Source organism: Muscardinus avellanarius (assembly GCF_963383645.1).
Source record: "Muscardinus avellanarius genome assembly, chromosome: 1".
Taxonomy (NCBI): Eukaryota; Metazoa; Chordata; class Mammalia; order Rodentia; family Gliridae; genus Muscardinus; species Muscardinus avellanarius.
This window is the reverse complement of record NC_137786.1, coordinates 179,569,903-179,590,017: the sequence shown is the minus strand read 5'-3', so window position 1 is coordinate 179,590,017 and position 20,115 is coordinate 179,569,903. Positions and strand designations below refer to the sequence as shown.

The following is a 20,115-nucleotide window of genomic DNA, read 5'->3' as shown; positions in this document are numbered from 1 at the left end:
GTAGCACTCTATGAATTTTACCTTCCTTCCATCTCTACCTCTGCTGTACATAATGCCCAACAGAAGATCAACAAAATATGGCTATTATAATTATTATATATACTGTTACTTTGTGGCATCCTTAATTTACAAAGAGATATAACAATTATAAGTCAAAAGAATGATCACAAGATATAGCTGAATTTAAACTGCAGCCTTCTAATAAAGGTCATTTTATAAAGATATACTTTAGGTAGAGTAAGAGTATAAAAGCATAATATTACTTTCACAAAAGGTTCAAAGTAACAGTACATGCAATGCATATATCAAAATTAAACATTCCTAGTAATAAACAGATTATAGAATGAGGCTAAGAAAACAACAGTTATAACTAGAAGATACCGCATCAATTATTTTTATTAGACTCTTATTGGTGCATTATAGTCTCACATCATAAATTAGTTCAGAGTAATAGGGACATACGTGCAGAAGGCACTTAGTGAGCTTCCCCCTGGTTCCCTCCTATTCCCTCCCTTTCCCCGTACATGATATTGAGACTGGCACTGATAATTACATATATACATAACACCAGTGGAAGTTTTTCTTTATTGATTCTCTCTCACTTCTCTACCGACCTCCCCTAAGCCTCTCCATCACTTCACTGGGTTTTCTCAATAATCTAACGCCAAGGTAAATATTTAAAGAGTCTAGAAAGATAAGTGAGCAATGGCTGACTACCACTGAGTATGAGTTCTATCTATTTCACAGAACCTCCAAACACCACATAATGGAGGAGTTTCCTACTGAAGTGCTATTCCATTGGGTTAAATATTTCTTCACATTACAGATGAGGAAACAAACTCAGCAACAAAATAACTGGCCCTAGGCCACCTTACTATTAGTAGTGGAGAAAAGATTTTAAATTCAAATCTTAATGCCAAATCATACCTTGAGGCCAAATTAATAGTGAATAGAAAAGGCTAAGAGTTTATATCATAAAGTGTCAATTTTTTGCACGTGTTTATGTGTGTGTGGTACAAGGGGATTGAACCCAAGGGTGCTGTCTCAGCTGCAACTCCAGCCCTTTTTTGTTGTTGTTGTTATTTATTTATTTATTTTGGCAGTACTGGAGATGGAAACCAGGAGCATTTTACCTCCGAGTTAAACCCCCAGCCCTATTTTTTATTTATTTTGAAACAGGGTCTCACTGAGTTGCAAAGGGCCTCACTAAGTAGCTGAAGCTGTCTGAGAAACGCAATCCTCCTGTCTCAGCCTCCTGAATGCTGGGATTACAAGCACGATTACAAGCGTGCGCCACCATGCCCAGCTCAGCCCTTTTGTCTTTGAAACAAGTTTCGCTAAGTTACCTGTGCTGGCCTTAAACCTTTGATCTTCCTGCCTCAGCCTCCTAAGTACTAGAATTTTAGGAGTGCACCACCATACCCAGTTAAAGTATCAACATTTAAAGCTTGAATCCTGCCAGGAGTGGTGGCACACGCTTGTAATCCCAGCATTTGAGAGGCTGAGACAGGAGGATCACAGGTTTGTGGCCAGCCTCAGCTACTTAGTGAGGCCCTTTGCAACTCAATGAGACCCTTTTTCAAAATAAAGAATTAAAAAAATAGGGCTGGGGGTGTCACTTGGAGGTAGAATGCCCCTGAGTTCCATCCCCAGTACAGCAAAAAAAAAAAAAAGGAAAAAAAAAAAAAAAAAAAAAAGCTTGAATCCGGACTCCAACACAGAGTAAGTGATTAATCTCTGGAGGAAACTTAACTTTCACTCAACTTCCTCACTTGTAAAATGATAACATTGGTGCATAGACTCCCAAAATCATTGTAAGAGATAAAGTTCCTAGCATACTGTCAATAACAGTAGCTATTTCATAGAAATGTAGTAAGATTAAATAATTCATGTAAGACATGTACATGAAGAATTTAGTACATAGTAAGCAATCAGTAACAATAGCTGCTGTCATTACTGACAAAATAAATCAAAATTGTAAAATCTGAGCAATAAGAAATTCTAGAGGTCCTCTAGTATAACCTAAACCTCTGAGATAAAATAAATGAAGCAAAAGAGGAAGTGAAATGACTCACAGAAAGTGTCACATAATCAGCTAGTAACTAGCAAAGACCCATGTCTACTCAACACTGGCATTATGAAATTATGCTCTCTCGACTATAAGTGTGGTTCCTTTTGAATTTGAATTCCCCTTTAAAAGCCAGACAAGGGAAACTTACCCCAGCAATGTAGCTCCCAGTAGCCCGAATACAACTCACAGCAACACCAATTCCCCCGGCAGACTTAGAAATCAATGCACATTGCTTTAGAGTATCATAAATGCCTTCAATGCTGTCATCTTTCATACTCAGAAGAAAGCAGCTATGGGGCAAAAAGGTGACAACTTAGAATGAAGCAAGAGTCACAAAAATATACAATTCAAAGACAGTAAATAAGACTAATGAAATATTTGAAGTGTATAAGGTTCCAAAGTGTTCCAAAATGGAAAATCCAAGCGAGTAAGAAAATCTTTACCAAATATGACACAAAAGCCAGGTGTGGTGGAGCACACTTGTAATCCCAGCATTTGGGAGGCTGAGACAGGAGGATCGTGGGATTTTGGCCAGCCTCAGCTACTTAGTGAGGCCAATTGCAACTCAGTAAGACCCTGTTTCAAAATAAAGAATAAAAAATAGGGTTGGGGTGTAGCTCAGAGGTAGAATGTCCCTAGGTTCCATCCCCAATACTTGAAAAAAAAAAAAAAAAGACACAATGAAATATATTAAAATCATCTTGCTGCCCACCTACATCTTAAGTCTAGAAGAAGTCTTATAAATAAGCCTAAAATATTAGCTTACATTTTCACAAAACTGCAAATGTAAATTCACATGTATAGATCAATCTTTTCATTATTAGTAAGCCAAGAAAAAGGAAATATTTATGGGGTAAAAAAAAAAAAAAAATAGCTATCCTGCCAAGTGTGGGGAATACTGTAATCCCAGTACTTGGGAAGAAGAGACAGAAAGATTGTAGGTGCAAGGTCAGTACATGGTAAATTAGCAAGACTGTTTCAAAATAAAAAATAAAATAGGGCTGGGTCTTGGAAAGCTGCACCATACAATCCTAGCAACACACACACACACACACACACCACACGAGCGCGCACACACACACACACACACACACCACACGAGCGCGCACACACACTCACACAGCTAACCATTTTGCTATGTCCACCACCACCAAAAGCATAGTTCCCTCACAGTCTTTTGAAGACCGTCCCTCTAGCTGCACTTGGGATCTCATCTTGCTCCCACTACAGGACATTTACTCTACCAGTGATCCTTTCACAATCTTAAATATTCAACCACTCAAATGGATTCTATCCATTTTCTATGATTCAGATATTCAAAGATATAGAAAATATCAAATACTTTGTACTTGCCACCATCTTGAGAAGTTAAGACACTACAAATGAAGCCTAATTGCAATCCCCTAACATTTTCATGTATTTCTACTTTAGTACTTTAAATGTTCTACATTTAAAGCTTTTCTGGCTATATATTTATTTATTCTGCTGCAATCTGCTTTCACTTCAGTATTGTCATAGTGACTCATTTTTATTAACACATTTAGACTCTGTTCATTTATTTTTCATTGCCATAAGATATTCCATTATATGACTATACTATTTATTCGTGTGTCCTCTGATAGACATAGGATTATTTTCAATTTGCTATTCTAAACAATGCAACCTGGGATCAGTGAGGCCCAGGTACTTGGAAATACTTGGGAAGCTGAGACAGGAGGACTACAGGTATGCAGTCAGCCTCAGCAACTTAGGGAGACCCTGTTTCCAAATTAAAATAATATAAAGCTGGGGGTATATCTTGGTGAATTTGATCCTGAATTCTATTCCCTGCCCTATTTTATTTTCTTTATTTTGAAACAGGATCTCACTAAGTTGTGGAGGGCCTCACTAAGTAGCTGAGGCTGGCCTCAAACTATGATCCTCCAGTCTCAGCCTCCTGAATTCTGGAATTAGGAGCATGTGCCACCATGCCTGGCTCCCAACTATTTTATTCTTTATTTTGAAACAGAGTCTCACTAAGTTGCAGAGGGCCTCACTAAGTAGCTGAGGCTGACTATGAACCTGCAATCCTCCTGTCTCAGCCTCCCAAGTACTGGGATTGCAAACATGCGCCACCATGCTCAGCTCAAACTATCATATTTTTTAATATAAATTACTACAAGAATCCCTTAACCAGTTCTTGGCATTTGCTTTGTTATTTATAAGTTTTTTATTTTATTTTGAGGGGAACTGGGGATTGAACCCAGGGGCATTCTAACACTAAGCTATACCTGTTTGAAATAAGAGTCTCACTGAGTTACCACTCAATAGCCTTGAACCTACAATCCTCCTGTCTAAGGCTCCCAAATACTGAGAATATAGGCTTGCACCACTGTGCCTGTTTCCTACATTTTAAAAAAGTTTGCAATACAATATAATTCGCTATTTAAAATATTCAATTCAGCCAGGCGTGGTGGCATACGCTTGTAATCCCAGAATTTGGGAAGTTGAGACAGAAGGATCATGTTTCACGGACAGCCTCAGCTACTTAGTGAGGCCTTTTAGAACTTAGTGAGTCCCTGTTTCAAAATAAAGAATAAAAAAACAGGACTGGGGGTGTAGCTAGGAGGTTTAGAATGCCACTGGGTTCCATCCCTAATATTGCAAAAAAAAAAAGCACAATTCAATTGCTTTTTTTTTTTGGGGGGTGGTACTGGGGTTCCTAGAAACCCTTCTACCTCCAGGCTACACTCCCGGACACCTATTTTATTTGAAAACAGGGTCTCTTAAGCCAGCAAGGCCGGCTTCGAACCAGCACGATCCTGTCTCTGCCTCCCAAGCACGGGATTTACAAGCGTGCACCACCACAACCTGCTTAATTCAATGGCTTTTACAATTCTCAGAGCTGCGCAACTCCCACCACAATCCAATTTTAGAAATTTTTCATTATCAGTATTTGCCCTTTCTCTAATTCATTTACCACACTGCAGTCAGAGATCTTTCTCATGTAATTTTCTCACATAATCATAGCAAGTGATAAATAGAATTTTTATGTGATGAACTGCTTGTCATCTTCTTATTTCCTTAATAAAAATCATTTCAGAATGTTAAAGTGGCCACAGAAAACACATACCTAGAAAGCTGTGGGCGGTTGGTACCAGCATTGAAGAGAGTAGGAGAGGCATGAGTAAACCACCTCTCAGAAAGAAGGTTATAGGTTTCAATTGCAGCATCAATGTCTTCTTTGTGAATGCCCACAGCTACCCTCATCAGCATATGCTGTGGTCTTTCAGCCACTATAAACAAAACAAGAGACTTTATATGATGGAATATATCAGAAAAACTAGGCTAAACTGTATTTGAATGAAAAAACAGAACACCAAGAGAAACTTTATACCAAAAAGCAGGACTACTCTTCATAAACTAAACTTAAAGTAAAAAAAAAAATTTTTTTTTGTACTGGGGATTGAACCCACTCCAAGGGCATTTTATTTTTATTTTAAAACAGGGTCTCGCTAGGGTGATGAGTCTCAGTACTTCTTTTTTTTTTTTTTTTTTTGGTGGTACTGGGGTTCCTGGAAGCCCTTCTACCTCCGGGCTACACTCCCAGACCTATTTTTTTATATTTTCATTTTGGAAACAGGGTCTCTTAAGCCAGCGCGCGCGGCTGGCTTCGAACCTGCGTGATCCTCCTGTCTCCGCCTCCCAAGTACTGAGATTACAAGCATGCGTCACCACACCTGGCTCAAAAAATGTTACTTAAAGTCTAAATAAAGATGTTGAGGCTAAAATCACAAAGCTGTATCTTCAATATAATTGTCAGAAAATCAAGCTGGGCGTGGTGGCGCACACTTGGCTTGGGAGGCTGAGACAGGAGGATCGCATGGGTTCAAAGCCAGCTTCGGCTACTTAGTGAGGCTTTCAGCAACTCAGTGAGACCCTGTTTCCAAATAAAATACAAAAAAGGTATGGGAGTATAGCCCGGAGGTAGAAAGCCTCTGGGTTCCACCCCCAGTAACACCAAAAAAAAAAAAAAAAAAAAAAGTCAGAAAATATAACACACACAAGTTTCATTTCTCACCTTTTCCATTGATCTTCAACAAATAAGACCGCTCCAATGTCTAGAAAAAACAAAGCAGCCAAAAGTTTACTATTCTCATTCTAAAGATGAGAAAACTGAAGCACAAAGAAATTAAATAACTTGCTAACAAGAATTAGGGCAGAGATCTGAATTCAGCTGGTCTAACACCAACATTCATGTTCTCAGTGACAACATTACACTATTAACACAAAAATATTTAGAAAAGCACATGGCACATAGAAGGGATTCAACAGTTATTGCAAAAATAGTAGAATAATCTGAGATAATTCTGACAAATTATCTGCATAATTCCTCATGTAATTCAGAAGTAGTACTTGAAAAATTCCAAAACTACAAACGAATAAGCTATATTTGCCTTAATTCAAACCACTACTACCTTAATCCCACTAATTCCAACTCCCAACAATTTAGTGCCATCAAAACACAAACAAAACCCTGTCTTTCCTGATCTAAGGAGGAACCTCCATGTACGTGAACCCCATTATTTATTTATTTACCTTAAAGCCAAAGTAATTATAGGAGAAATCTCGGTCATAGATAATAGCAGAATTCAGGCGCTAAAGGAGGTGAAAAAAAACCATAATTAAAACAATTAGACTTATTTTTCATAAAATCATTCAACATTGACTCAAAAACTAAAATTCACATAGGATACAAAAGAGATAACACTAAAGTTTTTATGCTGTAATAGAAATCCATCCAACAGGGCACGGTGGATCACACTTGTAATCCCAGCATTTGGAAGGCTGAGACCAGAGAATCACGGTTCATGGACAGCCTCAGATACTTAGCAAGGATCTTCTCAACTCAGTGAGACCCTGTTTCAAACATAAAAAGACTAAAATAAAAAACTGGATTGGGAGTATAGCTCATAGGTAAAATGCCCCTGGGTTCAATCCCCAGCACCACACCCACACACAAAAACCCCACCATCCAACATTTTTAAAAAATGTATATAAAATAAGTATTCTAATTAGGTTTAAACATACTTTTTTTGCAGTACTGGGGATGGAACCCAGGGGCATTCTACCTCGAGATACACTCCCAGCCCTATTTCCTTATTTTTTATTCTTTATTTTGAAACAGAGTCTCAATGAGTTACAAAGGGCCTCACTAAGTAGCTGAGGCTGTCTATGAACCAGATCCTCCTGTCTCAGCCTCCCAAATGCTGGGATTACAAGTGTGCACCACCACACCTGGCTCTAAAACATACATATTAAAAGATATCTATAGCAGGATACAGTGGCACACACCTATGATCCCAGTACTTGGGAGGTTAAGACAGGAGGATGCTGGGTTCAACCTTAGCAACTTAGCAAGACTCTCAGAAACTTAGTGAGACCTGTTCATAACAAAAATTTTAAAAGGGTTGGGGGAAGCCTGGTTTAGTGGCAAATGCTTATAATCCCAGTACCTGGGAGGCTGAGAAAGGAGGATCGCAGGTTTGAGAACAGCCTCAGCAAGTAGTGAGACTCTTATCAAGAAGTCTCCTAGAAAGCAAATCTCCTACCTAGCAAGACCCTATTTCCAAATAAAGATTACAAAATAAGGCTAGGGGTGTAGCTCAGAGGTAGAATGCCCCTGAATTCAAATCCCCAGTAGTATAAAATAATTTAAAAAAAAGTAAGTCTATCAAAGAATTTCCACCAGAAATGTTATACATACATCCTTATTGGCCAAAACAATATCCAGTGTTGACTTGGCCACCATGGGAGAATGTTTGCCATTATGTGGATTTATGTAGTTGCTGAGGTCCTCCATAACATCTAAATAAAAATAAAATAAAATATGTCAAAACCACTTCATAGCTTGTTCTCAATCACCTTTTTCATCCCAACCCACTTTAGTGTCCAGCATAGGAAGTGCTCAATAAACCATGCTGAATATATACCTTATTTAAGAAAATAATCTTTTGAAGTTAAAGTGAAAGTTAAGTTTTGGTAGTTTAAAAAGAAATTCCTAAATAATTCTGATACCCATTCCTTGCTAAGAGTTACTGGTTGAAATATAAGGGAATGCATAAATTATATTCTCTACTGCTCATTTTTTTCTATCTGAAAAGAAACTCAAGCTAAAACTCAGATTCTATCCTCAGTAGTCACTGTTCTACATACAAACTTAGTAAGCTCTTTCTCTGTGTGATTCTTTAAGACAACAGAGCAATATCTGGCCTCTTCGTTTATGCATGGAACTTACATACATATGAATGGTAGTATTTTGATTGGCACTGAATTGAATCTATAGCTCAATTTCAGGGGACTAACATCTTCACAATAAATCTACTGAAGAGGGATATAATGTTTGAGGCCTTCCATAATAGATCTGGAATTGAGAACCAAAAGATTTCTTTCTTTTCTTTCTTTCTATTTTTTTTTGTACTGGGAATGGAATTTAGGGGGGCTTTCTACCTCTGGGATACATTCCCAGACCTATTTTTTATTTTATATTTATTTGGAAACTGGGTCTCAATAAGTTGCTGAGAGCCTCACTAAATAGCTGAGGTTGGCTTCGAACCTGAGCAATCCTCCTGTCTCAGCCTCCCAAGTACTGGGATTACAAATGTGTACCACCATGCCTGGCCTCAAAAGATTTCTAATCTCTGGCTTCTTATATACTAAATGAAATATTTAACTTCCTCACCCACATTCCCTAATCTGTTAAAACAAAGTGATAAGTGACTAATAATCATGACAAAAGATCACTGTAACATTGTTTAACACAAAAACAATACCTTGTTCATTTTTTCCAATCACACCACCACCAACAGCCTAAAGATGGGCTTTAGAAAACAAAACTTGCAGCCGGGCGTGGTGGCGCACACTTGTAATCCCCGCGCTTGGGAGGCAGAGACAGGAGGATCGCGCAGGTTCGAGTTCGAAGCTAGACGCGCGCGCTGGCTTAGGAGACCCTGTTTCCAAATAAAAAAAAAAAAAAAGAAAACAAAACTTGCCACCACGCTTGTAATCCTCAAGATTGGGAGGCGGAGACAGGAGGATCACAGAGGTTCAAAGCCAGCCTCTCTGACTTAAGAGACCCTGTTTCCAAATAAAAATATAAAATAGGTCTGGGAGTGTAGCCTGGAGGTAGAAGCATTTCCAGGAACCCCAGTACCACCCCCCCCCAAAAAAAAAGAACCAAACATAGTGGTGCATGCTTGTAATCCCAGTACTTGGGATACTGAGATAGGAGGGTAACAGGTTCAATACCAGCCTCAGCCACTTAGCCACACTCTCAGCAATCTAGGGAGTCCCTATTTCAAAATAAAGAAATGGGAGGTATAGCTTGATGATATAATACACCGAGGTTCCATCCCCAATACCACAAGAAGGATGAAAACATAGAAAGGAAGGGATGACAAAAAGTATAAAGGACAGGGATCCAGTAACTCTTTCACGAAGTAGGTCAGGAGCATGAAAAAGAAAGTTCTAATTCCCTTGTCATCAAACTGAACACTTTGCTTTTATAAATAAGATGTACTTTAAAAAATTCATATAATTACTACTTAGTAATTTTCTGAGAATACTAAGTTCTTTCTAACTTTTTCGCCTCAGACTCACCACTGAACACTTTCTTAGTTTCTTTGTGCAAGTTAGAGACAGCAATTCTGGCTGCCAAGATGGCGTAGTCTGGGTGCTTAGTAGTCAAGGTTGCAGCTGTTTCAGCAGCCAAAGTATCTAGTTCCACGGTGGTGACTCCACTGTATAAGCCTTGGATTACTTTCATGGTGATCTGAGCCTATAAACACAAAACCAAGAGTTAATTGAGATTTCTGAGAAAAAATAGCTTCCTTAAAACAAAAACAATTAAGAAAACAGTCATATTTCTATTATAATATATAAACAATTTCCTTTGCTGAAAAACTCTTTCAGAATGTGGGAAACCTAGTAGTGAGGATTCATAAGCCAAAAGAACTACCAGAAAACATAATATATATAGTGAAGAGGCATCATTTAAAAAAAAAAAGTCTAGCCAGGCATGGTGGTTTATACCTCTAATCCCCATACTTGGAAGGCCAAGACAGGAGGATCAAAGGTTCAAGGACAGTCTCAGCAATTTACAGACACCTTATTTCAAAATAAAGAATAAAATGCCCCTGCTGCAATCCCTAGTACCACACACACACACACACACACAAAGAATAATCCCAGTACTTGGGAGGTGGAGACAAGATCACATATTCAATGATAGCCTTAGCAACTTAGTGAGACCCTATTTCAAAATTAAAAAAAAAAAAAAAGAAAAGGTTGGGGTCTAGCTCAGAGGTGGAACACCCCTGGGTTCAATCTGCAGTAACACACACAAAAAGAAGGTATAAAAGTAGTTTAGTAGCCGGGCATGGTGGTACAGGGCTGTAATCCCGTACCTGGAAGGCTGAAACAGGAGGATCACAAGTTCAAGGATATCCTCAGCAAGTAGTGAGACTCTCATTAACCTATTTCAAAATTTAAAAATAAAATAAAATTGGAGTAGGGGTGTAGCCTGGCAGTAGACTGCCCCTGGATCTACTCCCTTAGTACCACAAAAATATATAAATAAACAGATAGTAGTTTAGTCATACAGACAGTTCTGGTGCTAGATGGCAAGAAATCAGAACACTCAGCATAAGATATTATCAGTGTGCTAACTGTGCCAGATCTAACAGCATCCAGACTTTTCCCATACAATCTACCCGAGGAAGCTGGAGTCGGCTTGCTTGCATGAAGCAATAGAATACCTAAGATTCAAGGGACCTCAGTTCTTTACACTCCCATTAACTTAAATCATGCCCCTTCTCTTTGGACCCTTCTTATCTAGAAAACAAAAGAACAGGATGAGGTCTCAAGTTCATCTCAACAATAACATTCTACTATTTTGATTAGTGTACACAGGTCCTAAATGTAAAAGAGACTTCTTATTTGAGAATGCCAGGGGCATTCTACCTCTGAGTTACACCCCTAGCCCGATTTTTATTCTTTATTTGAAACAGGGTCTCACTGAGTTGCAAAGGGCCTCACTAAGTAGTAGTTGAGGCTGTCCACAAACTATGATCCTCCTGTCTCAGCCTCCCAAACGCCGGGATTACAAGCATGTGCCACCACACCTGGCTTGACTTTTTAACAAGTACATAAAATTTTCTCACTTTGATCAACTAAACATTTACCAGCTACCTAATTAAATACATGTCAAGCTATATGGCTATCACAAGAATAAGATACCATTCATCCTTCACTCTAGGATATAAGCCAGGCATGATGGCACATGCCTGTAACCCCAGTATTTGGGAGGCAGAGACAGGAAGATCAGAAGTTCAAAGTTGGCTTTAGCAATTTAGCAAGGCCCTCAGATACTTAGCGACACCATTTCAAAATAAAAAAATAAGATAGGGCTGGGAGTATAGCTCAGAGGTAGAATATCCCTGGGTTCAACCCCTACTACCACTAACACTAAATAGATTAATTAATTCTAGGAGATGATAGAGACATGTAATTAATTTCTATACCATGTGGCTAAAGCTATGAGGGGAGCAGACATGCTACAGCAGGACAAATAAAATTCTTAAATAAGATTGGGGTAATACCAGTGCATTTGAAAAAGGGTTCCTAAAAGATTCTCATTTTAAAAAGGTTATTTATTTACTTATTTATTTATTTATTGAAAGAGAGAGAGAGAGAGAGAGAGAGAGAGAGAGAGAGAGAATGTGTGTGTGTGAGAGAGAGAGAGAGAGAGAGAGAGAGAGAGAGAGAGACAGACAGACAGACAGACAGACAGACAGACAGACAGACTGAACTACTGAACTCAGGGGCATTCTACCTCTGAGCTACACCCCCAATCTTATTTTTTATTCTTTATTTTTATTGTGTGTGTGTGTGTGTGTGTGTGTGTGTGTGTGTGTGTGTGGTACTGGGGATGGAACCCAGAGGCTTTCTACCTCCGGGCTACATTCCCAGACCTATTTTGATATTTTATTTGGAAACAGGATCTCATTAAGTTGCTGAGAGCCTCACTAAGTAGCTGAGGCTGGCTTTGAACCTGCACAGTCCTCCTGTCTCAGCCTCCCAAGTACTGAAATTACAAGTGTGCACCACCACACCTGGCTTTTTATTCTTTTTTTATTTATTATTTATTTATTTATTATTTATTTATTTATTTATTTATTTATTTATTTATTTATTTATTTACTTACTTACTTTTGTGTGTCTGAGGATGAAATCCAGGGGCATTCAACCTCTGAGCTACACCCCCTGCCCTATTTTTTATTCTTTATTTTGAAACAGGGTCTCACTAAGTTACGGAGGGCCTCTAAGTAAATGAAGCTGTCCATGAACCATAATCCTCAGGTATCAGCTCCCAAACGCTGGGATTACAAGCATGCTCTGCCATGCCCGGCTTTATTCTTTATTTTTGAAACAGAATCTCACTAAATTAGAGGGCTTCACTAAGTAGCTGAGGCTGGCTGCGAACCTGCAAACCTATCTTAGCCTCCCAAATACTGGGAATACACGTGTGTGCCACCACGCCCAGCAGGAAGGTCATTGTAGAAACTATATGAAGATGAATTTGACATGAGCAAGGTTAGAGAAAGACTAGGAAGACACTTCAGAGATCATTGTGGAATGTAGTCCAGATAAGAGAAGATGAGGGTCTAGAGCAGAGTTTAAAAAGATAAGGAAAAAGAACAAAGTAACTTGCTTTATTTTTTTTGGGGGGGGCAAAGGGGGTACTGGGAATGGAACCCAGAGGCATTCTACCTGTGAGCTATAACCCAGCCCACACTACCATGCCTCCCAAATACTGGGATTACTGGCATGCCCCAACATGTCTGGCTCCACGTAGATTTTGTTTTGTGTTGGTTTTTTTTTTTTTTTTGGTGGTACTGGGGATGGAACCCAGGGGCCTTCTGCCTCCGGGCTACACTCCCAGACCTATTTTTATATTTTATTTGGAAACAGGGTCTCTTAAACCAGCTGAGGCTGGCTTCGAACCTGCACGATCCTCCTGTCTCAGCCTCCCAAGTGCGGGGATTACAAGCGTGCACCACCACGCCCATCTCCTCCACCTAGACTTTAAGAAGCAAACTTCAAAGCCAGGCATGGTGGCACACACTTGTAATCCTAGCATTTGGGAGACTGAGATAGAGGATAGCAGTTCACAGCTAGCCTCAGCTACTTAATAAGGTCCTTTGCAACCCAGTGAGACCCTGTTTCAAAATAAAGAATAAAAAGCTGGGCGTGGTGGCGCACGCTTGTAATCCCCGTGCTTGGGAGGCTGAGACAGGAGGATTGCGCAGGTTCGAAGCCAGCCTCAGCTACTTAGTGAGGCTCTCAGCAACTTAGTGAGACCCTGTTTCCAAATAAAATATAAAATAGGTCTGGGAGTATAGCCCGGAGGTAGAAAGCCTCTGGGTTCCACCCCCAGTACCACCAAATAAATAAATAAATAATTAAAAAAATAGGGCTGGGAGTACAGCTCGAAGGTAGAATGTCCCTGGGTCCCATCCCCAGTACTGCAAAAAAATAAAAATAAAAAATAGGGCTGGGAGTATAGCTTAGAGGCAGAATGCCCCTGGATTCCACCCCCAGTGTTTTGTTTTGTTTTGTAACAAAACAAAACACTTAAAAAAAAAAAAAAAAAAAAAAACACCGGGCATGGTAGCACACACTTGTAATCCCGGAGCATGAGAGGCGGAAACAGGAGGATCATGCAGGTTCCAAGCCAGCCAGGCTGGCTTAAGAGACCTGGTTTCCAAATTTTAAAAAGTTTAAAAATAGGTCTGGGAGTGTAGCCCGGAGGTAGGTCTTTCAGAAACTCCAGCACACACACACACACACACACACACACACACAAAAAGCAAACTTCAAACCAATTCTTACTCAAATTACAATTTTATTTATTTGGTACTGGGCATTCTGCCTCTTTGCTACACCCCACCCACTCAGCCCTCATCCTTTTGAAACGGTCTCATAAATTGCTGAGACTGAACTCAAATCTGTAATCTTCCTTTCTCAGCCTCCCAAGTACTGGGACTACAAGCATGTGCTACCATGCCTTGTTGTCACTTTAAAAAAAGCTTTACCAATATAAATGAAGCAATTTACTCAAGAAAATATCTGACAGTAAATGTTAATATCAAGTTTTCCTCTTTGTTCTCATTCATAGTTCTCTGAAAAGTGAGAACTCAGAGAGCTAAAATTAAGGAAAAAAAGCTTAAAGCATTAAATTCACATTTTATATCCAAGGTCAGAACCAGAATAGCAAAACCAAGGTATATCAGGTAAGTGAAGGGCTAGAGAAAAGAGACAAGTAGAAGGAATCCTATGAAGCAAGGAACCCAAGATACATATTTACTTACAGGATCAACAAAGTCCATATTGAGTCCATAACAAAGTTTCTGGATTCGAGATGTAATTTTGTCGAACATAACCCGCTCTTGGCGGCCATCTGAGGAATCAAACCATACAGTTCATGTAAGATGAAAACGTCAAAGAATCAAATGGAGTCAATATATGAACTTTTAAAATTAACCAACACGAAATGAATGCTATTTCAGATAGAAGATTCAGACCACCAGTAAATTCATCTAGAGATTGTATATTGTTTTCTCTGAATTTTGAGTTTTATGTATATACATTCATATACTGCTTGTGTACATTTATATAAAGTGTATATATTACTATGGCTTACAATCCAGAACTTTGAAAACAACACACTAAATACCAAAGCACAGTTTACAACTTAGTCAGCTACTCTGTCATTTGTTGCAATGGCTTTCAACTTTTTCTTTTCTTTTCTTTTTTTCAGTACTAGAGACGGAACCTGGGGCATTCTACCTCTGAGATCCACTCTCAGACCTATTTACAAATATTTTTATTTGCGCCGGGCATGGTGGCGCACGCTTGTAATCCCCGTGCTTGGGAGGCTGAGACAAGCCAGCCTCAGCTACTAAGTGAGGCTCTCAGTAACTTAGTGAGACCCTGTTTCCAAATAAAATATAAAAAAGGTCTGGGAGTATAGCCTGGAGGTAGAAAGCCTCTGGGTTCCACCCCCAGTACCACCAAAAAACAAAACAAAACAAAAAAACAAATATTTTTATTTGGAAACACGTCTCACTAAGTAGCTGAGTCTGGCTTTGAACCCACAGGATCCTCCTATCTCAGCTTCCCAAGTACTGGGATTACAAGCATGCGCCACCACACCTGGCTCAACTTTTTCTTAATCTCAATATACTATTGGGAAAAACAGCTCAAGGTAGCAGGAGATTAAAAAAAAAAACAAAAAAAAAAAACTCCTCTACTATTGCCTTCTGTTATCTAATAATTTTCCAAGGTATTATTCCTAGATCTCTAACAACTTTAAAGTTTTTGAAGATGGCAGTGCCTTCTATGTTTTATTACTTTCCTCACAGTGTTTAACAAGAAAACTGCTGATTGCCCTCCTAAAAATTACATTAAAAAGAACACAAACTACAAGAGTTAAGTCTGTGAGTTCACAGGCATGACAAAAATAAGTGGGGACAAAAGAACACACTGAGAAGCAAAATCTATCTACATTTAAAATATATATATATGGTTGAGGGTAGAGCCCTGGGCTCAATCCCCATTAATACAAATAAAATAAGCAAATCGAAGTACATTTTAAAAATCAACAAGTTTTGTTGACTGCTACAATGGCAGAGTCTAACAGCAGAAACCATCTGGATTAAATTATGTTCTCTGAAGGAATGTAAAACAAAGTTTTGCCTTTTAGAGCTTATTGTAGATAGCACTTTTTAAACCAGTGTTTCAAAGTAGATCCATAAGGTTAAAATTCAAGTTATTACTTACTCCAATTATGTATGTCCATATATTTTTAATTTATTACTGACTTGTCTTATGATAAGACATATATCTCTTGGTAAAGTCCTAAAAATTGAATGCTCATCTGTCAATCACAAGAACAGACCAATAAAAGTGTACTCTGTATTTTGGTAGTTGATCTCATCCACGGAAATGGAGAGCTAGGGAAATGCAGATGATGAACTTCTCAAGATATCAAAAACAAAGAAGGACCACCACTGTTTACCTTTCCATCTCTTGGGTGTAGTCAAACCAATCTGGACACAAACCACCAACCTGTCTAGCGACATGGCAATCACATTCTACATTTCTACATAATTATTTTCAGTTATTCTTTGTGAATCTATTCATGGCAGATCCTATGATAAATGTGAGCCATTTCCATCTTTGGAATGGAGACACAAACATCCAGTCAGTCAACCAGTATTTGGTAAATGTCTATAACTTTGGAAGAACTTTGTTGTTTTAAGAGGCAAGCAGATTCACCTCAAAATCTATTCCTACCTTTCTAATATGCCTCGTTAGGGCTACTTTTGCTTTTCCAATCTATTCACAAAGTGGTGGCTATGTCGTTTAAAAGCTCCCAGCAAAGGGCCGGGCACAAAGGGACACAGCAAGTCTAATCGGAAGGTAACTGTTGAAAAAAAAAAAAAAATGCAAGTCCCTGGGCCTTCCCAGTCCTCATTCTGTCAGAAGCCTTGGCCACCTTTCTTTGATTCAGTATTCTTCTCTTGAGAGAAAGAACAGTTAGTCCCAGTCACAAACTTCCCTGTGGACAATTCCTAGGGCACAGGGCAGCACAATCTCTCCAAGGGCAAATTACAGTACTGCCTGTGTCTGGAATGTGTTTTCACTCCACCCACCCTCACCCCACAAAAGTGACCAGGAAAATGACAAGTGCCCCAGTGAGGCTCAAAGTCCCTTCGGTCCTTGCTTCCTCCTGTGCTTCAGGCAAATCAGCAACCCCACGATGATCAAGTAAAATACGACCGTCAGCTCCAGGTCCGAACCCTGGCGGCACTCTCAACTACCTGGGGGCCTTCGAGTCGCCCCCAACCCCTCCCTGAGCTTGGGGTTCTTCCTCAGTAAGTGGAGGTGACGACCGCTATCTCTGAGGCTTACGTTGGGAACAGCGGCGCCTGCAAAGTGCTGGGTGCGAACAGGGGCCGCTCGAGGCAGGGCAGGACCGACTCTTTTCGGGGGGCGGCACGATGGCCGGGAGGATGGAGACGGGCTGAGCCGGCTGACAGGGCGGGAAGGCGCGGCGGGAAGCCAGGGCGGGAAGCGGGGCCCGCAGCCGCGTCCCGCCTCGCCCGCCGCCGCCGCCGCGGACCCTCACCTCGCTTGATCACATGCATCGTTGCTCAGGCTGGGGCGCGGAGAGGTCGAGACGCGGCTGCAGCTCCGGGACGCGGGGGGCCGAGACGGTGCCGCGGCGGGCGAAGGGCAGCTGGGGCGCAGGGGCCGGAACCGGAGACAGTCGGCACTTTCCCCGCCAGCGCAGAGGCGCCACAATCCGAACTCCTTCCCGCTCCCGCCACCGTGACGCACAAGGCGGCGCGACGGAGCTCACTGACGTCGCTCGACGCTGCCCACGCCCGGGGTCGAAAGGGCCGAGATCCGCGGGCAGCGCATGCGGCCGCCATGTTGAGTATGGGCAAGCCACGGCCGTGTGGCGGCGGGCGCGGACGCCGCTCCCCCGCCGCCATCTTGGGTGAGGGCAGAGCGGAGCCCCAGCCCTCCAGCCTGCCCCGGCCCTTGCGCGAGCGGAGACCTGCCTCGCTGAGCCTCTGAAATCGCCACGGGAACCCAGCCGTGCACACGCTTTCTGGCTTCCACTGTTCTATCATTGTAAGACAGGGACGCCGCCCGACGTGGGCTGTAGCGGAGGGCGCGGGGTCCCGGGCAGCGGGAGCCTCAGGACTGTCAGGTCGGCCAGAAGCCCGGCTCTGAAGAGTTGGAGGAAAGCCAAGACAGGCCAACGGCGTTTGGATTTCATCCTGAAGGAAATGGGAGCCCTGTGAGATTTCCAACCAGAGCCACGAGCCATGACTCATTTGCTCTGTGTGCGGTGTGTGTTACTGGGCAGGATTCTACCTCTGAGCTCTATCCCCAGACCTATCCTTTTCACTTTGAAACGGGGCCTCCCTAAGTCATGGAGGACTCCACCAAGTTCCTGAGACTGGTCTCAAACATGCGATTCTCCTGTTTCATCCTCCCAAGTACTGGGACTACAAGCCATGCGCCACCACGCTCGGATGACCCATTTGTTTTTAGAGTTTTTCAGTGGATAGTGGTAGAGCCAGAGCCAGCAGTACAACAATTGTTCCATTTCTGAGTTGGGATGGAGTTAATAAGTAGGAATACCTGAGAGTCCTAAAACACAAGACTGATGTAAGAGCTTCTGGTCTTTTCTGTGGCATCCTTTCACTAGTTCCTCACTGCTCACTTGTGAAGTAATTCCAAATCATTGGCGGTCAAAGAGAAGTTATAGGATCGAGATGACCCAGAAATAGGATTACCAGGATTTAGAAAATAAATGTCTCAAATATTACATGAGACATACACTAAAAACTTATTTTTAATCTGAAATTCAAATTACACTAGGCATCTTGTATTTTATTAAGTAACTACCTAGATTGCTTTCAGGTATGGGCACTCGGATCTCATCTTCCCTTGGCAGAGGAAGAATAGTCTTCATCACCTGTCTGTTAAGCCATGAGGAACACAATGAGAGTCAAAGCCAGCAAAGGTTAAAATCTCCTACATGCTTTATTGGACTTCAAAGAGTCTTATGAAATAACACAGAAAAACCCACGTGAGGGTGTCCAGGGGGTACAAGGCAGTTTGCAGCCCAGCACCCGCCCATAACCAGCCCCAGGTACACCCACCCCAGACCCAAAATAGGATCCCAGGGTAAAGGCATGGCATAATGGGGCAGAGGGAAAATACTTTTGCAGCCATAGCAAAAACAGGTAAGGGAGAGAGTTGTCTAGAGGACATGAAGGGTTGGGGAAGTGGTCACACAGCAGCCTTCACATATACCACCTTCCTTTGCCACCCCTTCCCCAAAATGGTTGTGTCCTTTTTGAACCTTTAACCCTGGCTATGCAGTAACATGAAAATGGGGGTCTAACAAGCATATGCTCTGCAGGCACTTGGGAAATTCAGGAGATTTTCGTTTTTCATTTTAAAACTATTTTTCTTTTGGTTCAAATATGGCAACATCCTTGCCCAACAGCTCCAGGGCTCCACAAGAGCCCTGTATCACTACTATGGCTCCTATAGCTAAGGGAACCAATTGTCCTGAGCCCAAGGAGGATACCTTGAGATGCCTTGGGGCAGCACCTCTTGGAGACAAACACTCTTGCAGTATGGGGGGCAGGGGTAAAGGGAGGCAGATATGGACAGGACAAGAGAGAAAAAGGTGACTGCCTTATAGCTTGTGGCTCTGGCATCCACTCACCCTCCCAACTAAGAGAGGGTGTCTTCTGGTCCATGCCAAGCCTGGTCTCTCCTCAAACTCTGGTGGCTTATTCTCTAGGAATTGGTTTCACTCCCCTATGGGACCCTAGAGGCCTGAGTGAGCTCCAGGATGAGGTTTTTCTCTAGCCTATCACACTCCCAAAGAACAAACCTCAAAGATTAGGCCCTGGGCCCCATTCTGGGGTCAACAGAACCACTGTAGGTGGATGAACGGATCTGAGGCACAGGTGTCAGAAGTGACTCCTCCAGTCTTCCCCACTGCTAGGAGAAGTTGGGGAGTGGGGGGGGGGAGCCTGAAAGCAGGAGACAGAGAGAAACAAAAAACCAAACCTCAAAAACTGGGACAGCAGAGACAGAAGCTGGACCCCAGAGGTGGAGCTGGAGCTGAAGGAACAGCAACTAAGACATGCACTGAAGTGGAAAGGGAGTGACAGCAGCAGCCCATGGCTGGGAGGGACGCAGAGCAGGCAGGCTATGGTGGTCAGTTAATAAATAATGATGAAGGACCCACAGATGAGGGGGCAGGTATGTACAGAGCCCAGTCCCCTGGGCCAGCCTCTCTATGCCCCAGTCTAGGGGCCAGATAGTTTGAAAAAAGGGAAGGAAGGGGAGGCAGAAGACCCAGGGAAGGACAAGCTGTCTCACCACTGCCACCTCCATCCTAC

General features: G+C 41.6%; 1 protein-coding gene across 1 annotated transcript in view; it reads right to left on the bottom strand.

The window, feature by feature from the left end:
- RRM1 (ribonucleotide reductase catalytic subunit M1) overlaps positions 1-17,322 on the bottom strand; it is a gene marked incomplete at both ends in the record, with an annotated part of 34,402 nt that extends 17,080 nt beyond the window's left edge. Inside the window, 8 exons of the mRNA XM_080691189.1 lie at positions 2,220-2,361; positions 5,184-5,346; positions 6,132-6,171; positions 6,650-6,709; positions 7,818-7,918; positions 9,710-9,887; positions 14,482-14,570; positions 17,304-17,322. Of these exons, the coding sequence (XP_080547315.1) occupies positions 2,220-2,361; positions 5,184-5,346; positions 6,132-6,171; positions 6,650-6,709; positions 7,818-7,918; positions 9,710-9,887; positions 14,482-14,570; positions 17,304-17,322 (792 nt within the window). The remainder of the gene's footprint in view (positions 1-2,219; positions 2,362-5,183; positions 5,347-6,131; positions 6,172-6,649; positions 6,710-7,817; positions 7,919-9,709; positions 9,888-14,481; positions 14,571-17,303) is intronic.
- Positions 17,323-20,115: the final 2,793 nt, after the last annotated feature.